Source organism: Babylonia areolata, chromosome 8, assembly GCF_041734735.1.
Source record: "Babylonia areolata isolate BAREFJ2019XMU chromosome 8, ASM4173473v1, whole genome shotgun sequence".
Classification (NCBI taxonomy): domain Eukaryota; kingdom Metazoa; phylum Mollusca; class Gastropoda; order Neogastropoda; family Buccinidae; genus Babylonia; species Babylonia areolata.
Window position 1 is genome coordinate 27788074 of NC_134883.1, and position 15998 is coordinate 27804071.

The window sequence follows — 15998 nt, forward strand, 5'->3', positions numbered from 1 at the left end:
CATAACTCAGTGAAGGGCCGTCGCATCTGCACCTGCAGATGATTTCCAGACCAGTTCTCCCTATCGGTTCCTGTCTCGTGCAGTTCTCTGGGAATCTGGGAAACAACTGAGGTCTGTCCACTCTTTGATGCTGTCCTGCTGCGCCAGCTCGCTCCATCGGTTCCTGTCATACACAGCTCTCTGCGAACCTGGGAAACAACTGAGGTCTGTCCACTCTTTGATGCTGTCCTGCTGCGCCAGCTCGCTCCATCGGTTCCTGTCATACGCAGCTCTCTGCGAACCTGGGGAACAACAGAACTTGGGTCTGTCCATTGTTTGATGCTGTCCTGCCAGTGCCACGTCCGTCCACTCTGTAGTCAGGATGTCGGGGATGGACACGGGCGTCTCCTGGCGCCACCAGTACCTGGACTCCCTGTCGAGTGGCCTGGAGCACCTGCTGAACAACGAGAAGTTCTCCGACATCACCATCACGGCGGGCGAGCACGTGTTCAAGTGTCACCGCGTCATCCTGTCGTGCGTGTCTCCTTACTTCGAGGCCATGTTCTCCTCGGGGATGAAGGAGAGCGTGACTGGGGAGGTGAAGATCGAGGGCATCAACAGTGAGGTGTTCAAGGACATCCTGGCCTACATCTACAGCGGCATCGACATTGTCAGGGAGGACAATGCTGAGGAGGTGAGGAGGTGGACTCTGTGTGTGTGTGTGTGAGGGAAGGGGAGGGGGCCAGGGGAGGTGGGGGGAGTTTGTGAGTGTGTACACATGTGTGTGTGACTCGCCTCAACTTGACTTCATTTATTGTCATGAAATCCAAAATGATTAATAGACACAACAAAAGAACAAAGTGCAACATGTAGGTGAGTGAGTGCATGCTTGTTTGTGAATTTGCTATGATTTTTATGTGTGTGAGAGAGAGAGAGAGAGAGAGAGAGAGTTTATCTCCCTCCAAAATAAACCAAGACATTGCATCACCTAAAAACAGTGGGCAAAAGATGGTTGCTTCCGAAATTACTGTCATGAGGATACCATTACCTTTGAAACGACTGTTTGCCCCTCACAGAAAAGAAATGACCCCTCCACCTGCCTACTCTCTCTCTCTCTCTGTCTCTCTTTTCCTATCCCACACTCCTACCTCTTTGTCCCACCTCTACCCCCCCTCACCCCCCATGCCCTACCCCCCTCTATATCTCTCTTATGCTGTATGGCAGCAGATTGTCTTTACATGTTAACATCATGCGCTAGAAAATCCTTTATTAAGCATTTAGTAATTTACTTGTAACACAAAGATTTAAGATTTTTAGAAGTACAATATCGTGTTGTTGAGTGACTGCATGCTTGTTTGTGAATAAGATATGCTGGTTATTTTGTCATTTTATTTGTGTCTCTTTTTTGACTCACTTGTGTAAACAAAGTGAGTCTATGTTTTAACCCAGTGTTCGGTTGTCTCTGTGTGTGTGTGTGTCTGTGTGTCCGTGGTAAACTTTAACATTGACATTTTCTCTGCAAATACATTGTCAGTTGACACCAAATTAGGCATAAAAATAGGAAAAATTCAGTTCTTTCCAGTCATCTTGTTTAAAACAATATTGCACCTCTGGGATGGGCACAAAAAAATAAAAAATGAAGCCTAGTTATATGCAAACTGCATTTACTGTTATATTTATATTTTTTGTATTCTCTAAACTTGGCACTTTGATCTGATATTCTGACCCAACAACAAGAGCAGTCATTATTATCATCTTTTGTTCAAACAGGAACTTCTTTTGCTAAGCATGGAAGTTTTATTTATTTTGCAAACGTTTTGGTGCAGATAGTAAACAAGGGAAATTACTCTGTAATTAATGCTAGGGGACTTAATTCGAATCTGGTTAGGACTTTTTTCTTCTTTTTTTAATGCGAAGCTTTATAATAACAAATACAGAACACATTTTAACGATTAGATTTTTTTTAAAGTGTATCACAAGTGAGTCTTGAAGGCCTTGCCTCTCTTGTTAATGCTTGTTTGTGCCAGGCCTTAGGTGTGGGTCCATTGCTTATACTTATTGAAACATCTGTGTCCATGTCTCATGCTCTGTGTGTAAGTTAGAGCAAAAGAGAGGGGATAGATAGGGTAACAAGAAGGTTTTTTTGGGTTTTTTGTCTGTCATTTGCCGTAACAGAAGCTTATCTAGAATTTGTGTATACATGCATGCACTTGTGTTCAGTATGAATGTGGGTGTGTGCATATTGAGTATATTGTTGCTGATAGAAGAATTTTTTTCTAATCATGTTAATATTTTTAATTGTTTATTATTGTAATAATGTATTCTTACCATAACTGTTATGACAGCAGAATGTGTAGTCTTTATAATCAATAGTAACTATTGTAACTAAGATGGCTAGCCAGTCTGCCTTTATCTTGTGAAAGCATCCAAATAAAGTTTATAAATGCTGAGAATCAAGATAGTAAAAAAAAAATGAATTATTGAATATAATGGCACCATTTTGTTTCTGTCATTTGGTTTATCATATCCTTTCTCCTCCTTTCTTTCTTTCTTGCTTCCCTTGTTCATTCCTATTCTTTCTTTCCCTATCTTTCCTTGTTTTGTTTTTTTTCCATCAGGTGTTGAAAGGGGCGGCAGTCCTTCAGATGGACTGCCTGCAGCGACGCTGTGAGGAGTTCCTGAGTCGCAGGCTGTCGGTCAGCAACTGCATCTCTTGCTGGAGACTGGCCCACTGGCACAGCTGTATGCAGCTCAGTCAGAAGGTGTGTGTGTGTGTGTGAGTGTGTGTGTGTGTGTGTGTGTGTGTGTGTGTGTGTGTGTGTGTGTGTGTTTGTTTGAGTGTGTGTGTGTGTGTGTGTGTGTGTGTGTGTGTGTGTGTGTGTGTGTGAGTGTGGTTTACACACATATAGATATATATCATCCATATATACATGTCATGTTTGTGGCATTGCATACTGATCAGTTTGTGTACATCATGTTTAAGTAATTTAGTATCTCTTTATACGGACATACATGTATGTGTGTGTATGTGTAGTGTGTGTGTGTGTGCGGGGGGAGGGGGCGGTGCATGTACATGTGTGTGTGTGTGTGTGTGTCCATGTGTGTATATATATATATATATATATATATATATATGTATATATATATATATATATATATATATGTATGTATGTATACAAACACTCATCACCTGACTAACATGTTGGTCATGCTTCTGTCAGGCATCTGCCTAGCAGATGCGTTGTAGTGTAGATGGATGTATTAGAATACAGTGACGCCTCATTGAGAAACTGAAACTGAATCTGAAACCTACTGACTAAATTCTGTCAAAGAAATCCACTCTGATGGGTAACCAGATATATATATATATATGTGTGTGTGTGGAGTGATGGCCTAGACGTAATGCGTCTGCCTAGGAAGCGAGAGAATCTGAGTGCGCTGGTTCGAATCACGGCTCAGCCACCAATATTTTCTCCCCCTCCACTAGATCTTGAGTGGTGGTCTGGACGCTAGTCATTCAGATGAGATGATAAACCGAGGTCCCATGTGCAGCATGCACTTAGCACACGTAAAAGAACCCACAGCAACAAAAGGGTTGTTCCTGGCAAAATTCTGTAGAAAAATCCACTTCCATAGGAAAAACAAATAAAACTGCATGCAGGAAAACAAAAAACAAAAATGGGTGGTGCTGTGGTGTAGCGACACGCTCTCCCTGGGAAGAGCAGCCCGAATTTCACACAGAGAAATCTGTTGTGATAAAAACAAATACAAATACAAATATAATGCATGCACTCAAGGCCTCCCCAGCACATTGGGTTACGCTGCTGGTAAGGTGACACCCCCTGGAGCAAACTGAGAGTGAAGAGTATCCGTTTCAGGCCTGGTCCTATGTGATGGAGCATTTCACAGAGCTGTCCAAAATGGAGGAGTTTCTGGCTCTGGAGTCTGACGAGCTGATCAGCATGCTGAAAGACGACAACCTGTGCGCGGCTGATGAAGAGTTCATTGTTGAGACTGCGCTCAGGTGAGTGAGTGACTAGTGTGTGTGTGTGTGTGTGTGTGTGAGTGAGTGAGTGAGTGAGAGAGAGAGAGAGTGTGTGTGTGTGTGTATGTGTAAGTGAGGGAGAGAGAGAGAGTGTGTGTGTGTGTGAAATGCATTTGTGCTTGTGTGCATGTGAGCATATTCTTGTGAGTGTTTCAAAAGGGAATGTAAAGTCAGGCCAAGGCCCAGTGTGGACGCATTGTGATATTCATACTCTTCAGTCTGAAGGGATTCCGGTTCAGCTGTGTTTTTCATTTTTCTTTTCTTTTTCTTTTTTTTTTCAGTTATAATTCAGCCCCTGTAGATGAATTGCAGAATTGATACTCTTCAGTCTGAACAGATTCCAGTTCAGCTGTGTTTTCTGTTTTTTCGTTCCTTTCCTCTTTTTTTTCACCGTCCTGATACAGCCCCATGCAGTCAGCCGGATTGAAAAGTAAATAAATAAACATATAAATAAGTAAGTAAATAGATAAATACATAAAATAAATAAATAGATGATAATAGAAGAAGGAGAAGAAGAAGAAGACAAACAACAACAAAACTGATAATAATAATAATAATAATGATGATAATAATAATAATGATAATAACAAGGAATTCACCAGCTCTAATACAAACACATGATTCCCCCCCCACCCCCCACCCTTCACCCATTTTGTCACCCCCCCGTCCCTCCTCCCAGATGGGTGGCCTTTGACCAGGAGACGCGGGCCCAGAGCCTCCCGGCCATCTTCCGCAGCGTGCGCCTGAGCCTGACCCACCCGCAGTTCCTCGTCGACATCGTCGGCAAGCACGGCGCGGTGGTGCGGGACTGCCCAGAGGTGCTGGACACCATCGATCGGGCCAAGAACTTCCACCTGCTGCCCTCCATCCGCCACAACTTCGTCTCCGAGCTCATGTCCCCCCGGAGGTGTTCCCAGTGGGAGGACGTGCTGGTGGTGATGTCTGGGGGTGAGAGCCCCAAGCCGCCCTACATCCGCTCCAAGAACGTGTTCGCCTACAGCTTCAACTCGCAGCAGTGGTTCTACCTGGCTCCCTTGCCGCACGACCCGGGGATCGAGTTCACGTCGTGTGTGTACGACAACGATATCTTCATCACTGGTGGGGGCCTCCTGCAGACGTGTTTTATGAGGTGGGTGTGGTGTTGTGTGTTGTTGTTGTGGACAGGAGGGTGGTGGTGTTGTTGTTTTTTTTGATTGGGGGTGAGTGAGTGAGTGGGTGGTTGGTTGGTTGGTTGGCTGATCAGTTGAGTTAGCAATTGAGTTTCAGTTTCACTTTCTCAAGGAGGCGTCACTGCGTTCGGACAAATCCATACACGCTACACCACATCTGTTGAGCAGATGCCTGACCAGCAGCATAACCCAGAACACTGTTCATCCTGCTGCTTTTCAATCAGTGCTAAGAGAATAATGCAAACAGTTTGTTTTGTGACCGTGCAAAGAAAACACAATCAAATGGTCAGCAGCTACGTGCAAAGAAGAATATATGAGACTGTGTGTATTTACATGTTTATTTTGCTAAGAAGACTGCCTTTGAGTGGCAGAAAAAAAAAATAACATTTTCTATTTCTATCTATCTTTTTTCTCTACTGCGAGTCCAGTGTCATGAAGCATGCCGAACTACAACAGCTATGTAAGAAACCACGCAATTAAAGGTTGGCCATGGGAAAAAAATTTTGTGGTTTAGAAAATCCACGTCTTTGTAACATTTGCAAATCACTCGAGGAAAATGGAAAGAAAACAAAGGGCGCTGCCACTTTACAAGCGCTCTGCAGGGAGTGCGCTGTCCACGGAAATTTGTTGTCAGTCCACACGTTAATAAACCATACCACATTCCTGTTCACGAACCTTTCGTGAGCAAAACGCGCTTAGTCAGGCCTTGAGTGCATGCTTACATATTTGTGTACCTATGAAAGTGGATTTCATTTTACGTAATTTCGCCAGAGGACAACACTCTCGTTGCCATGGGTTCTTTTTCAGTGCGCCAAGTGCGTGCTGCACACGGGACCTCGGTTTATCGTCTCATCCAAAAGACTAGACGCTCAGTTTGATTTTCCAGTCAAACTTAGGAGAAAGGGCGAGAGCGGGATTCGAACCCACACCCTCACGGACTCTCTGTATTGGCAGCTGAGCGTCTTAACCATTCTGCCACCTTCCTCCTATTGAAGGTTCATGAAATGGGTTGTTTGAGCTCTTGGTTCATTACTGATTAAGGTTTTATGATTATTATTATATTATCATTTGTAGTGTTTAATGGTTCAGAATGATGCCACTATATATTTCCAGGTACCTGGAGAAGAAGAACAAATGCAGAACATTGTGTTTCATGTTTTTCCAGATACTGTGCAAAGAAGAATAAATGCAGAACGATGTGTTTGATGTTTCCAGATACCGTGCGAAGAAGAATAAACGCAGAACGATGTGTTTCATGTTTCCAGATACCGTGCAAAGAAGAATAAATGCAGAACAATGTGTTTCATGTTTCCATGTGCGAAGAAGAACATGCAACTGAGGCCGCCAAAGAAAAAAAAAAAAAAGACATATTCTATTCTAATCTATTCTATTCTTCTAACCTGCGAGGTCCCGTGTCAGTGAAGCATGCCAGCACTTAGCACAGGCTCATGTAAAAGAACCCACGGCAATTAAAGAGTTGCCATTGGGGGAAAAAAAATTCTGTGGGAAAATCCCGGCTGTAACAATTTGACAAATGCACTTGCAGACAGGAAAAAGAAAAGAAAAAACAAAAGGTGGCGCTGCACTGTGAAGAGGCGCTCTCGCAGGGGAGAGTAGCCTGAATTCCACACAGAGAAATTTGTTGTGACAAAAAAAGTAACACAACACAGTACAACACAACACAATACAACACAATACCATTCATACACAAACGTCCTCAGTCGTTAGCAATTAACAACCCCGGTCAAACTAGCTGTATATGATATCAACAGTGTAGAAGTCATGCGCAGTTTTCGTTCCGTCCGCATTCCAGTAACGAGAAATTAGTAGATAGGTTGGAAGTAAGGCTACTGGTATGAAACACGTTGTCAGAAATAAACATCAACGACCCCCCCCCAAAAAAAAGAAGAAGAAGAACAAATGCATAATGATGTGTTTCATGTCTCCAGGTACCGGGCGAAGAAGAACAAGTGGAACAACTGCCGTGCCAAGCTGAAGAAGGGACGGCGGCGCCACGCCATGGCTGCGTGTGGCAACAAGATCTACGTCATCGGCGGCTTCAACGCCGAGCTTGAGGAGAGGGCCAGGGTCCAGAACTCCATTGAGGAGTATGAGCTGGACACAGGTGGGTGGTGGACAGGGTGGTATGTAGACATGGAGAGTTCTTCTGGACTTAACATTGAAGAGTATGAGCTGGACACAGGTGGGTGGGGAACAGGGTGGTATGTAGACATGAAGAGTCCTCCTGGACTTAACTCATTGAACCTTGCGCCCAAGCAATGCTGTGGCGTCAAAATTTGTCTAATTAAACCTTTTTTCACGTTCCTACTGATGCATACACCATAAAGGAAGGGAACTAACTTCTGCAGTATTTCTGGATGTGTCCAGACTGACATGATTTGGAGGAAAAACAACGTATATTCTGTGTTCTTATCTGTATCAATATGGCATGAAAGCCTGTCCAGGCCGTAAACTTCCCAGCGTTCTTATCTGTATCAATATGGCATGAAAGCCTGTCCAGGCCGTAAACTTCCCAGCGTTCTTATCTGTATCAGTATGGCATGAAAGCCTGTCCAGGCCGTAAACTTCCCAGCGTTCTTATCTGTATCAATATGGCATGAAAGCCTGTCCAGGCCGTAAACTTCCCAGCGTTCTTATCTGTATCAATATGGCATGAAAGCCTGTCCAGGCCGTAACTTCCCAGCGTTCTTATCTGTATCAATATGGCATGAAAGCCTGTCCAGGCCGTAAACTTCCCAGCGTTCTTATCTGTGTCAATATGGCATGAAAGCCTGTCCAGGCCGTAAACTTCCCAGCGTTGAATGAGTTAATAAACGTCAACCTGTGACTGGTCAGTAACATTCCAGCTTCCAAGAGCATTATTTTTCTTTTTTAACCATACTGATAAATAAATCAAATATGAAAAAAAAGCTTCTTGCATTAACTGATATGAAAAGGAAAATCAGTACGAAGGTGAAAAAGTTAGTTTACTGCCACTAGAAGAAGTACCATAAAATGATCACCAAAAGAAGAAATACCATATAAGAACTGGCAACAGGATCAGTACCACATAATAACTGCCAGAATAAATACTACATAATAACTGCCAACAGGACAATTAGGAAAAGCGCCACATAATAACTGCCACAGGACTATTATAAGTAACAGATAACTGCCCGTGGGGCTATTTTAAGTACCACATGATAACTGCCACAGGACTGTTGTAATTAACATACAATAACTGCCAGCAGGACTAATATGATTAATACATAATAACTGCCAGCAGGTCTGTTATAAGTAACACCTGATAACTGCCAACAGAAATATTTTAAGTAACACATAACAACTGCTAACAGGATGGTCAGGAGAAATACCACATATTTTCATTAATGTTCAGGCTCTTAACGTTAAAATGATTGTGCTTCACATATTTAATTATCACATATGCTCAAGCCAAAAGACACATTTCTCTGCGTTTACAGACAATAAAGTTGTATCTTAGTTTACCTTACCTTGCCTTACCTTACCTTACCTTGCCTTACCTTACCTTACCTTACCTTACCTTACCTTACCTTAACATAACTGCCCACCTGAGAGGCACCACCTACTATTTGCCCAGAGAGAGAACCACACACAAAGCCTTACCTAATCTTACCTTACCTTACCTTACCTATCCTACTATACCTTACATTACCTTACCTTACCTTACCTTACCTTAACATAACTACCCACTGGAAAGGCACACTTTGCCAAAGAGAGAGAGAAACACACCCACACCCTGAAGTCAAACTGATTCTCTGACGACCAGTGAATTTGCCTGGAGAGAGAGAAACACACCCCCAAGCCAATTTGACTCTCTGACTATCGATAAATTTGCCCAGAGAGAGAACAACACACACCCCAAAAGCCAAACTGACTCTCTGACTACCGACACTTTGCCCAGAGATAGAGAACCACACCCCCAAAAGCCAAACAAGACTCTCCGACAACCGACCAACCGACCCACTCACCTGGTCACCTGTTTTCACAGGGGAGTGGGTGGAGGTAGCACACACCCCAAAGGCAAACTGACTCTCTGATGACGGACCAACGGGTCTTTGATATGGATACTTATATAGCGCCTATCCTCGGTCGGAGACCAAGCTCTAAGCGCTTTAGAAACATGGGGTCATTTACTCAACAGGCTGCCTACCTGGGTAGAGCCGACTGACAGCTGCCATTGGGCGCTCATCATCCGTTTCCTGCGTCGTTCAATAATATTTCAGGCACGCACACATACACGCACAGACAAACGTAACATTTTACATGTATGACCGTTTTTGTTTATTTACCCCACCATGTAGGCAGCCATACTCTGTTTTCGAGGGTATGCATGCTGAGTATGTTCTTGTTTCCATAACCCACCAAACGCTGACATGGATTACAGGATCTTTAACATGCTTATTTGATCTTCTGCGTGCATATACACACGAAGGTGGTTCAGGCACTGGCAGGTCTGCACATATGTTGACCTGGGAGATCGGAAAAATCTCCACCCTTTACCCACCAGGCGCCGTCACCGAGATTCAAACCCCAGACCCTCAGATTGAAAGTCCAACACTTTAACCATTCGGCTATTGCCCCCTGTTTCAGGGGAGTGGGTGGAGGTGGCCCACCTAGAGCAACCGGTCAGCTCCGTGTCAGCCACAGCCTTCGGCGACCGCATCTTCATCTTTGGCGGGGAGCGCAACGACAGCACAGACGCCTGTGTGGTGCAGTGCTTCGACACAGCTCTCCGCACCGTCAGCGTCGTCTCGTCCCTGCCCCTCAACAGCAAGCTGTCGCGCGCCGTCGTCTGCGACAACGACACCTACCTGATGCTGTTCGACGGCAAGGTGAGGTTTTGGGGAGAAGGAGGGGGGGATGTGGGGTGAGGAGGGCACGGGGGTTTGCTTTGGTGGTGGTGTTTTTTGTTTTTGCTCCACAACGGGAAGCTGCCGTGCTGTGCGACAATGACATCCTACCTGAAGCCGTTTGACAGCAAAGTGAGGTTTGAAAGGGATGGGGTGGGGGGCATGGGGGGGGGGTGTACTTTGGTGATGGTGGTTTGGGTGTGGGGTAGGGATGGGGGTTTAATTTTGCGGTAGTTTTTTTTTTGTTAGGAGTGGGGGTGGTGGGGTAATTGTGTGTGTGTGTTGTTGTTTTTGTTGTTGTGGCAACTCAAAGTGTATTTTTCCTGAGTTTGTTTGCAAGTGTTCCACTGCACTTCACAAATTCGGACGAGATGATAAACCGAGGTCCCATATACATCATCCACTTAGTGCACGTAAAAGAACCCACAGCAACAAAATGGTTGTCCCTGGCAAAATTCTGTGGAAAAATCCACTTTGATAGGAAAGCAAATAAAAAAAAAAATGCAGGCAGGAAAAAATACCCCCCCAAAAAATGGATGGCGCTGTCAGTGTAGCGACACGCTCTCCGTGGGGAGAGCAGCCCAAATTTCACACAGAGAAATCTGTTGTGACCAACAAGAGTAATACAACACAATACAAATACAATACAAAACAAGTTATGCATGAATGCATAGTAGGGATAAACATACACATGAGTGCAGTGACATACATTTGCAAGTGTGCATATTACAGCAGACACATGCATATATGAATGTGGACAGCACAATGCGCGCACACACACACACACACACACACACACACACACACACACATTTCATGAGGTACAAATACAACATTTGTTTATCGGTCATTCTTACTCAGTCTAGGTATTTAGTAAATGAATGGGCCGACAAAGCTGCCTAAAAAAGGTGCAAATAATGAAATAGGAAATACACATTTGAACTGTCCACACTCTATATAAGGTGGCTATACTTTTTTTAGAAAAAGAATCTGAACAGAGGGCTAGAAGAGCAGTTTGTTTGCACTGCAAGAAAGTGCTCAAGAAGTGTGTGTGTGAAGTTAATGTTTTTCAACTTTACCCTCACCACAGCATATCAACATAAAGGCAGATCATCTCACTAGTTACAGATTAAAAATAAATGCACTTAAACCTGCATACATCAGAAGATGCTGCTGTGGAGGGCAACACTCAAATGCGCATGTACTATTTGAATGTGAGGCTTTAAAGCCCTTTTTTACCTAGCTTTTTGGATAAATCGGTAAAAAGAGGGTGCTAGTCAGGGATGCACAGGGGAGGTAACCTACTTCGGGAGGTTATCGGCCATAGCTACTTTCGTTTTCTCTGCATAGGTGGGTAGTAGTTTGCACAGGACAGGAATCAGACCCCTGCCGGAGTCTGCACTAGTGGGTCACAGTAAGTATGTTACTTAAACGTAATTTTAGGAAGAAAATTTCCTTTTACCTAGCTTTTTGGATAAATCAGTTGATGACATCGCTGATAAATTTGTATTTTTGTTAAAAATTTCTCAAAATTTGTTTGCAGCTCAGTTGGACATTTGATTAAGTTTACAGTTTCAGTTGTTTTAGGTTCTTATTCCTTTGTACATGTTTTTTTGTTTTGTTTTTTTTTAATTGAACAATGTGGATAGACATTAAACTGAGGAACACACACACACACACACACACACACACACCCCAATGTCAATTGAAAGCAGTTGAGTCAGCCCAAGGGAGACAACGTCCTCACAGCACTATCCACTTGCCTCCCTTTATATCAACCCCCACAACAGTCAGATTTTCATACAGACACTGCACAACAATCGTTTTTTTTTTCTTTCTTTTTTTCTTTTCATTCCAGGAAAGGACAGGTTGAACTGGTGTTTGTTTCTTGAGGACAAAAAAAAAGTGTCATGAAAAATGCTTAATCTTATTTGAATATAATCAGCTTCTATCATATTTTTCCATTGCCTTTGGATGTGTGTGTGTGTGTGTGTGTGTGTGTGTGTGTGTGTGTGTGTGTGTGTGTGTGTGTGTGTGTGTGCTCTTTACTTGCCATCCACTTGATGATTTACTGAGGATGGACTGTCAATTGGTTCTTTAGACCAGATCACAAATGGACTGAAGTTGAAGATTTTGAAATTCAGTAGTAGTGAACGAATGAAACACTGGCAATCATGCAGCGTATCTAGAAAAGCTCTTGGTCTGTGTGTATGTATACATTTTTTTTTCTGGTGTGTGTGTGTGTGCGTTTGTGTGTGTGCTTCTGTGTGTTAGTGTTTTATAAAGAGAGTGTCAGTATCAGTATCAGTAGCTGAAGGAGGCATCACTGCGTTCAGACAAATCCATACACACTACACCACATCTGCCAAGCAGATACCTGACCAGCAGCATAACCCAGCGCGCTTAGTCAGGGCTTGAGAAAAAAAAAAGAGAGAGAGAGAGAGGTGTGACAGAGAGAGAAAGACAGAGAGGGGGAGAGAGACAATGGCTGTTTAAATCGTTTGGGGAGGGAACAAACCCAATCGACCAACCCACCATTTTACTCACCAATCACTCTTCTCTCCACCCCCCACCAGGTGATCAAATACAGCCCGGAGGAGCAGACGACCAAGATCGTGGGCGAGATCAAGAACTTTGACCGCGTCCACTTCGGGATGGTGCACCGGCGAGGCATCCTGTACGTGCTGGGAGGCCAGAAGATCGGCCCAAGTCGGGCTCTCTGCGACGCCATGATGACCTTTGACATCCACACGAATGTGGCCAGGACGATTCAGGATCGCGTGCCGACCCCTCGACTTTTGGACAGCTGTGCAAAAATCACGGTGGACAAAAAGTTTCTGAGCAAGGAGGTCTGCATGACGGAGAGCGTGACGACCCCGTCCTAGCAAGTGTGTTGTGTGTTATGTGGGGAGCTGTAAGCTTTGCAAGAGAAAACTGACAATCCTCTCAACATTTGTCAGTCTTGGTCGGAAGCGTTGGAGGTGTTTTTTTGTTTTTTTTGTTGTTGTTGTTTTATTTCGCTGAGGAAATCACACACTGTGTGTGGGTGGGTGGATGTTTGTGTGTGTGTGTGTGTGTGTGTGTGTGTGTGTGTGTGTGCATTCTTGAGTGTATGATAAAGAGTATGTGTGTGTGTGTGTGTGTGTGATGTTATGTTCATTTAAGCGAAGGAGTAATTTTTTCAATCCTGAATCACTGACAGCTCTCTCTCTCTCTCTCATTGTTGTTGATTGCTTGCTGTTTTTATGTTCATGGTTTTGGTTTTCATACTACGCTGAATGTGTGTGTGTTGATAGCTGGCTGTTCTTACGTTCTGGATTTTTTTGTGCTGAATGTGTTTGTTAATCGCTGGCTGTTCTTACATTCTGATTTTCTTGTGCTGAATGCATGTTTTGATAGCTGGCTGTTCTTACATCCAGGTTTTCATACTGTGATGAATGTGTGTGTTAATCGCTGACTGTTCTTACATCCAGGTTTTCATACTGTGCTGAATGTGTGTGTTAATCGCTGGCTGTTCTTACGTTCCATTTTTCATACTGTGCTGAATGTGTGTGTTAATCGCAGGCTGTTCTTACATTCTGGTTTTCTTGTGTTGAATGTGTTTGTTAATCACTGGCTATTCTTACATTCTGGTTTTCTTGTGCTGAATGTGTGTTTTGATAGCTGGCTGTTCTTACATCCAGGTTTTCATACTGTGTTGAGTGTGTGTGTTAATCGCTGGCTGTTCTTACGTTCTGATTTTCGTACTGTGATGAATGTGTGTGTGTTGATAGCTGGCTCGCTGGCTGTTCTTACATTCTGGTTTTCATGTGCTGAATGTGTGTGTTAATCACTGGCTGTTCTTACATTCAGGTTTTCGTGTGCTGAATGTGTGTTTTGATAGCTGGCTGTTCTTATGTTCTGGTTTTCGTGTGCTGAATGTGTGTGTTGATCTCTGGCTGTTCTTTCATTCTGGTTTTCATACTGTGCTGAATGTGTTTTAACAGCCAGCAACTCATATCCACCCTCCTTCAGGACTGAGGGACTTACACTGCTTCACACATGCTGATGTTTAGCAGTTTGTGGATCTGGCTACTTGTCCAGATAATAGCGGCTGCTTTTTTTTTTTTTTTTTTTTTTTTTTTTTTGTCTTGAAAATGGAGGAGAAAAATCTTATTTATCAGATCCATGTGTAGAACCCATTTTACTCTCAACCTCATGAGCACTGTTTAACGACCTGCTCAGAGTCTCCCAGAGCTTCCACAATTTCGAAAGTTTTATTGTATTTCATTTTTGTTTTATCTGTTTTCTTATTTCCTTTTTTTTTTTTTTTTTTTTTTTTTGGTTATCATTGTATTTTTTTTATTTGTTTGTTTATTCATTTATTCTTTCTTTCATTCTTTTATTTACTTATTTGTTTGTTTATTCATTTATTTACATACTTATTTTGGATTTTGTATTTATCTGTTATTTTATTTTATTTATTTGTTTTATTTTATTTTATTTATTTATTCATTTTTTACCCACAAGGCCTGACGAAGCAGGTTGTATTACGCCGCTGGTCAGGAACCTGAGTATCAGATGTGGTGTAGCATATATGGATTTGTCTGAATGCAGTGACGCCTTCTTGAGCAACTGAACTGAACTGAATCGAACTTCCACAAGGTGAACCGCCAGCCTGATGAATGACACGTGCAGGCACATTTCCTGTCCTTCTTCTTCTTCTTCTTCTTCGTGGGCTTCAACTCCCACGTTCACTCATATATACGCGAGTGGGCTTTTTACGTCTATGACCGTTTTACCCCGCCATGTAGGCAGCCATACTCCGTTTTCGGGGGTTTCTTGTCCATCAAGTGATTAACCCCTGAGCTGCTTGCTGCAGACAGGTATGGTCGTCAGTGAAGGACTGCTGAGCTTACTTACAGATCAGGACACCATGCACCACTGTGTGTGTTTGGACTTCTTCCAGGGATTGATTGTGTAACTGAAGATCAGGAACATGAATCACATCATTGAAATGTGTGCAAAGAAGTGGAAAACGCGCGCGCACGCACACACACACACACATGCACACACACACACATGCACACACACATGCACACACACACACACACACAAGTTGGAAATACGGTTGACACTGATGCTGAAAGGGTGGAGTTTAACGACCTGTTGGCTGACATCCTTGATTCAGGGTCCTTAACTCTTTCTGCCCTGTGCACACACAATGGTCTGGCGTCCAACTTTGATTCACTATAACTGTTTCCATGTTTCTACATTTATATAAACCTGCTATCAAAGGGAACTGACTTCTACAGTATTTCCAGCTGTGTCCACACGTCTGTTTGGAGGTAAAAACAAACGTACTTCCTGCCTTTTTCCCCCGTCAGTATGGCAGGTAAGCCTGCTGAGGCTGTAAAATACCTTGGGTTTGAATGGGTTAAGGCATTGAGGGCTGAGGTCTTGGGGGGAAAACTGATGCCTCACTGGTCTCTTTTCACCAAGCTTCAGAAGTGGCTTATTATCTGGCTGTGTCTTTATGTAGTTTAGCTGTGGGCATGGACAAGCTGTCAGATATTCTGAAGGGTTGATGATTTATTGTCAACATCATCATGCACACATCATACACGATCAGTTTTTGGACAAATCCATATACACTACACCGCATCTGTTAGGCAGATGCCTGACCAGCAGCAAAACTGAGCACGCTTAGTCAGGCCGTGAGTGCATGCACATCATTATATTTTTGTTCCTATCAGAGTAAGCATTTCTGGAACAAAACTTTTTGCCAGAGGACAGCACTTTTGTTGCCATGGGCTCTTTTTCTGTGCACCAAGTGCATGCTGCTCATGGGATCTCAGTTTATTGTCTCATCTGAACGACCAGACGCTCAGTTTGAAAAGAAAACCACAGCAACTTAAAGTGTTGTCCTCTGGC

The 15998-nt window shown here is 43.4% G+C and overlaps 1 protein-coding gene across 1 annotated transcript; it reads left to right on the forward strand.

Moving 5' to 3' along the window:
- Positions 1-361: 361 nt before the first annotated feature.
- On the forward strand, positions 362-15134 carry LOC143284701 (kelch-like protein 24). Its single transcript, XM_076591632.1, has 7 exons — positions 362-673; positions 2598-2741; positions 3858-4003; positions 4704-5153; positions 7143-7318; positions 9826-10067; positions 12662-15134. Exons 1-7 carry the CDS (start codon positions 362-364, stop codon positions 12968-12970), a joined length of 1779 nt encoding a protein of 592 aa, XP_076447747.1. The 3' UTR covers positions 12971-15134.
- The last annotated feature ends 864 nt before the right edge of the window (positions 15135-15998 follow it).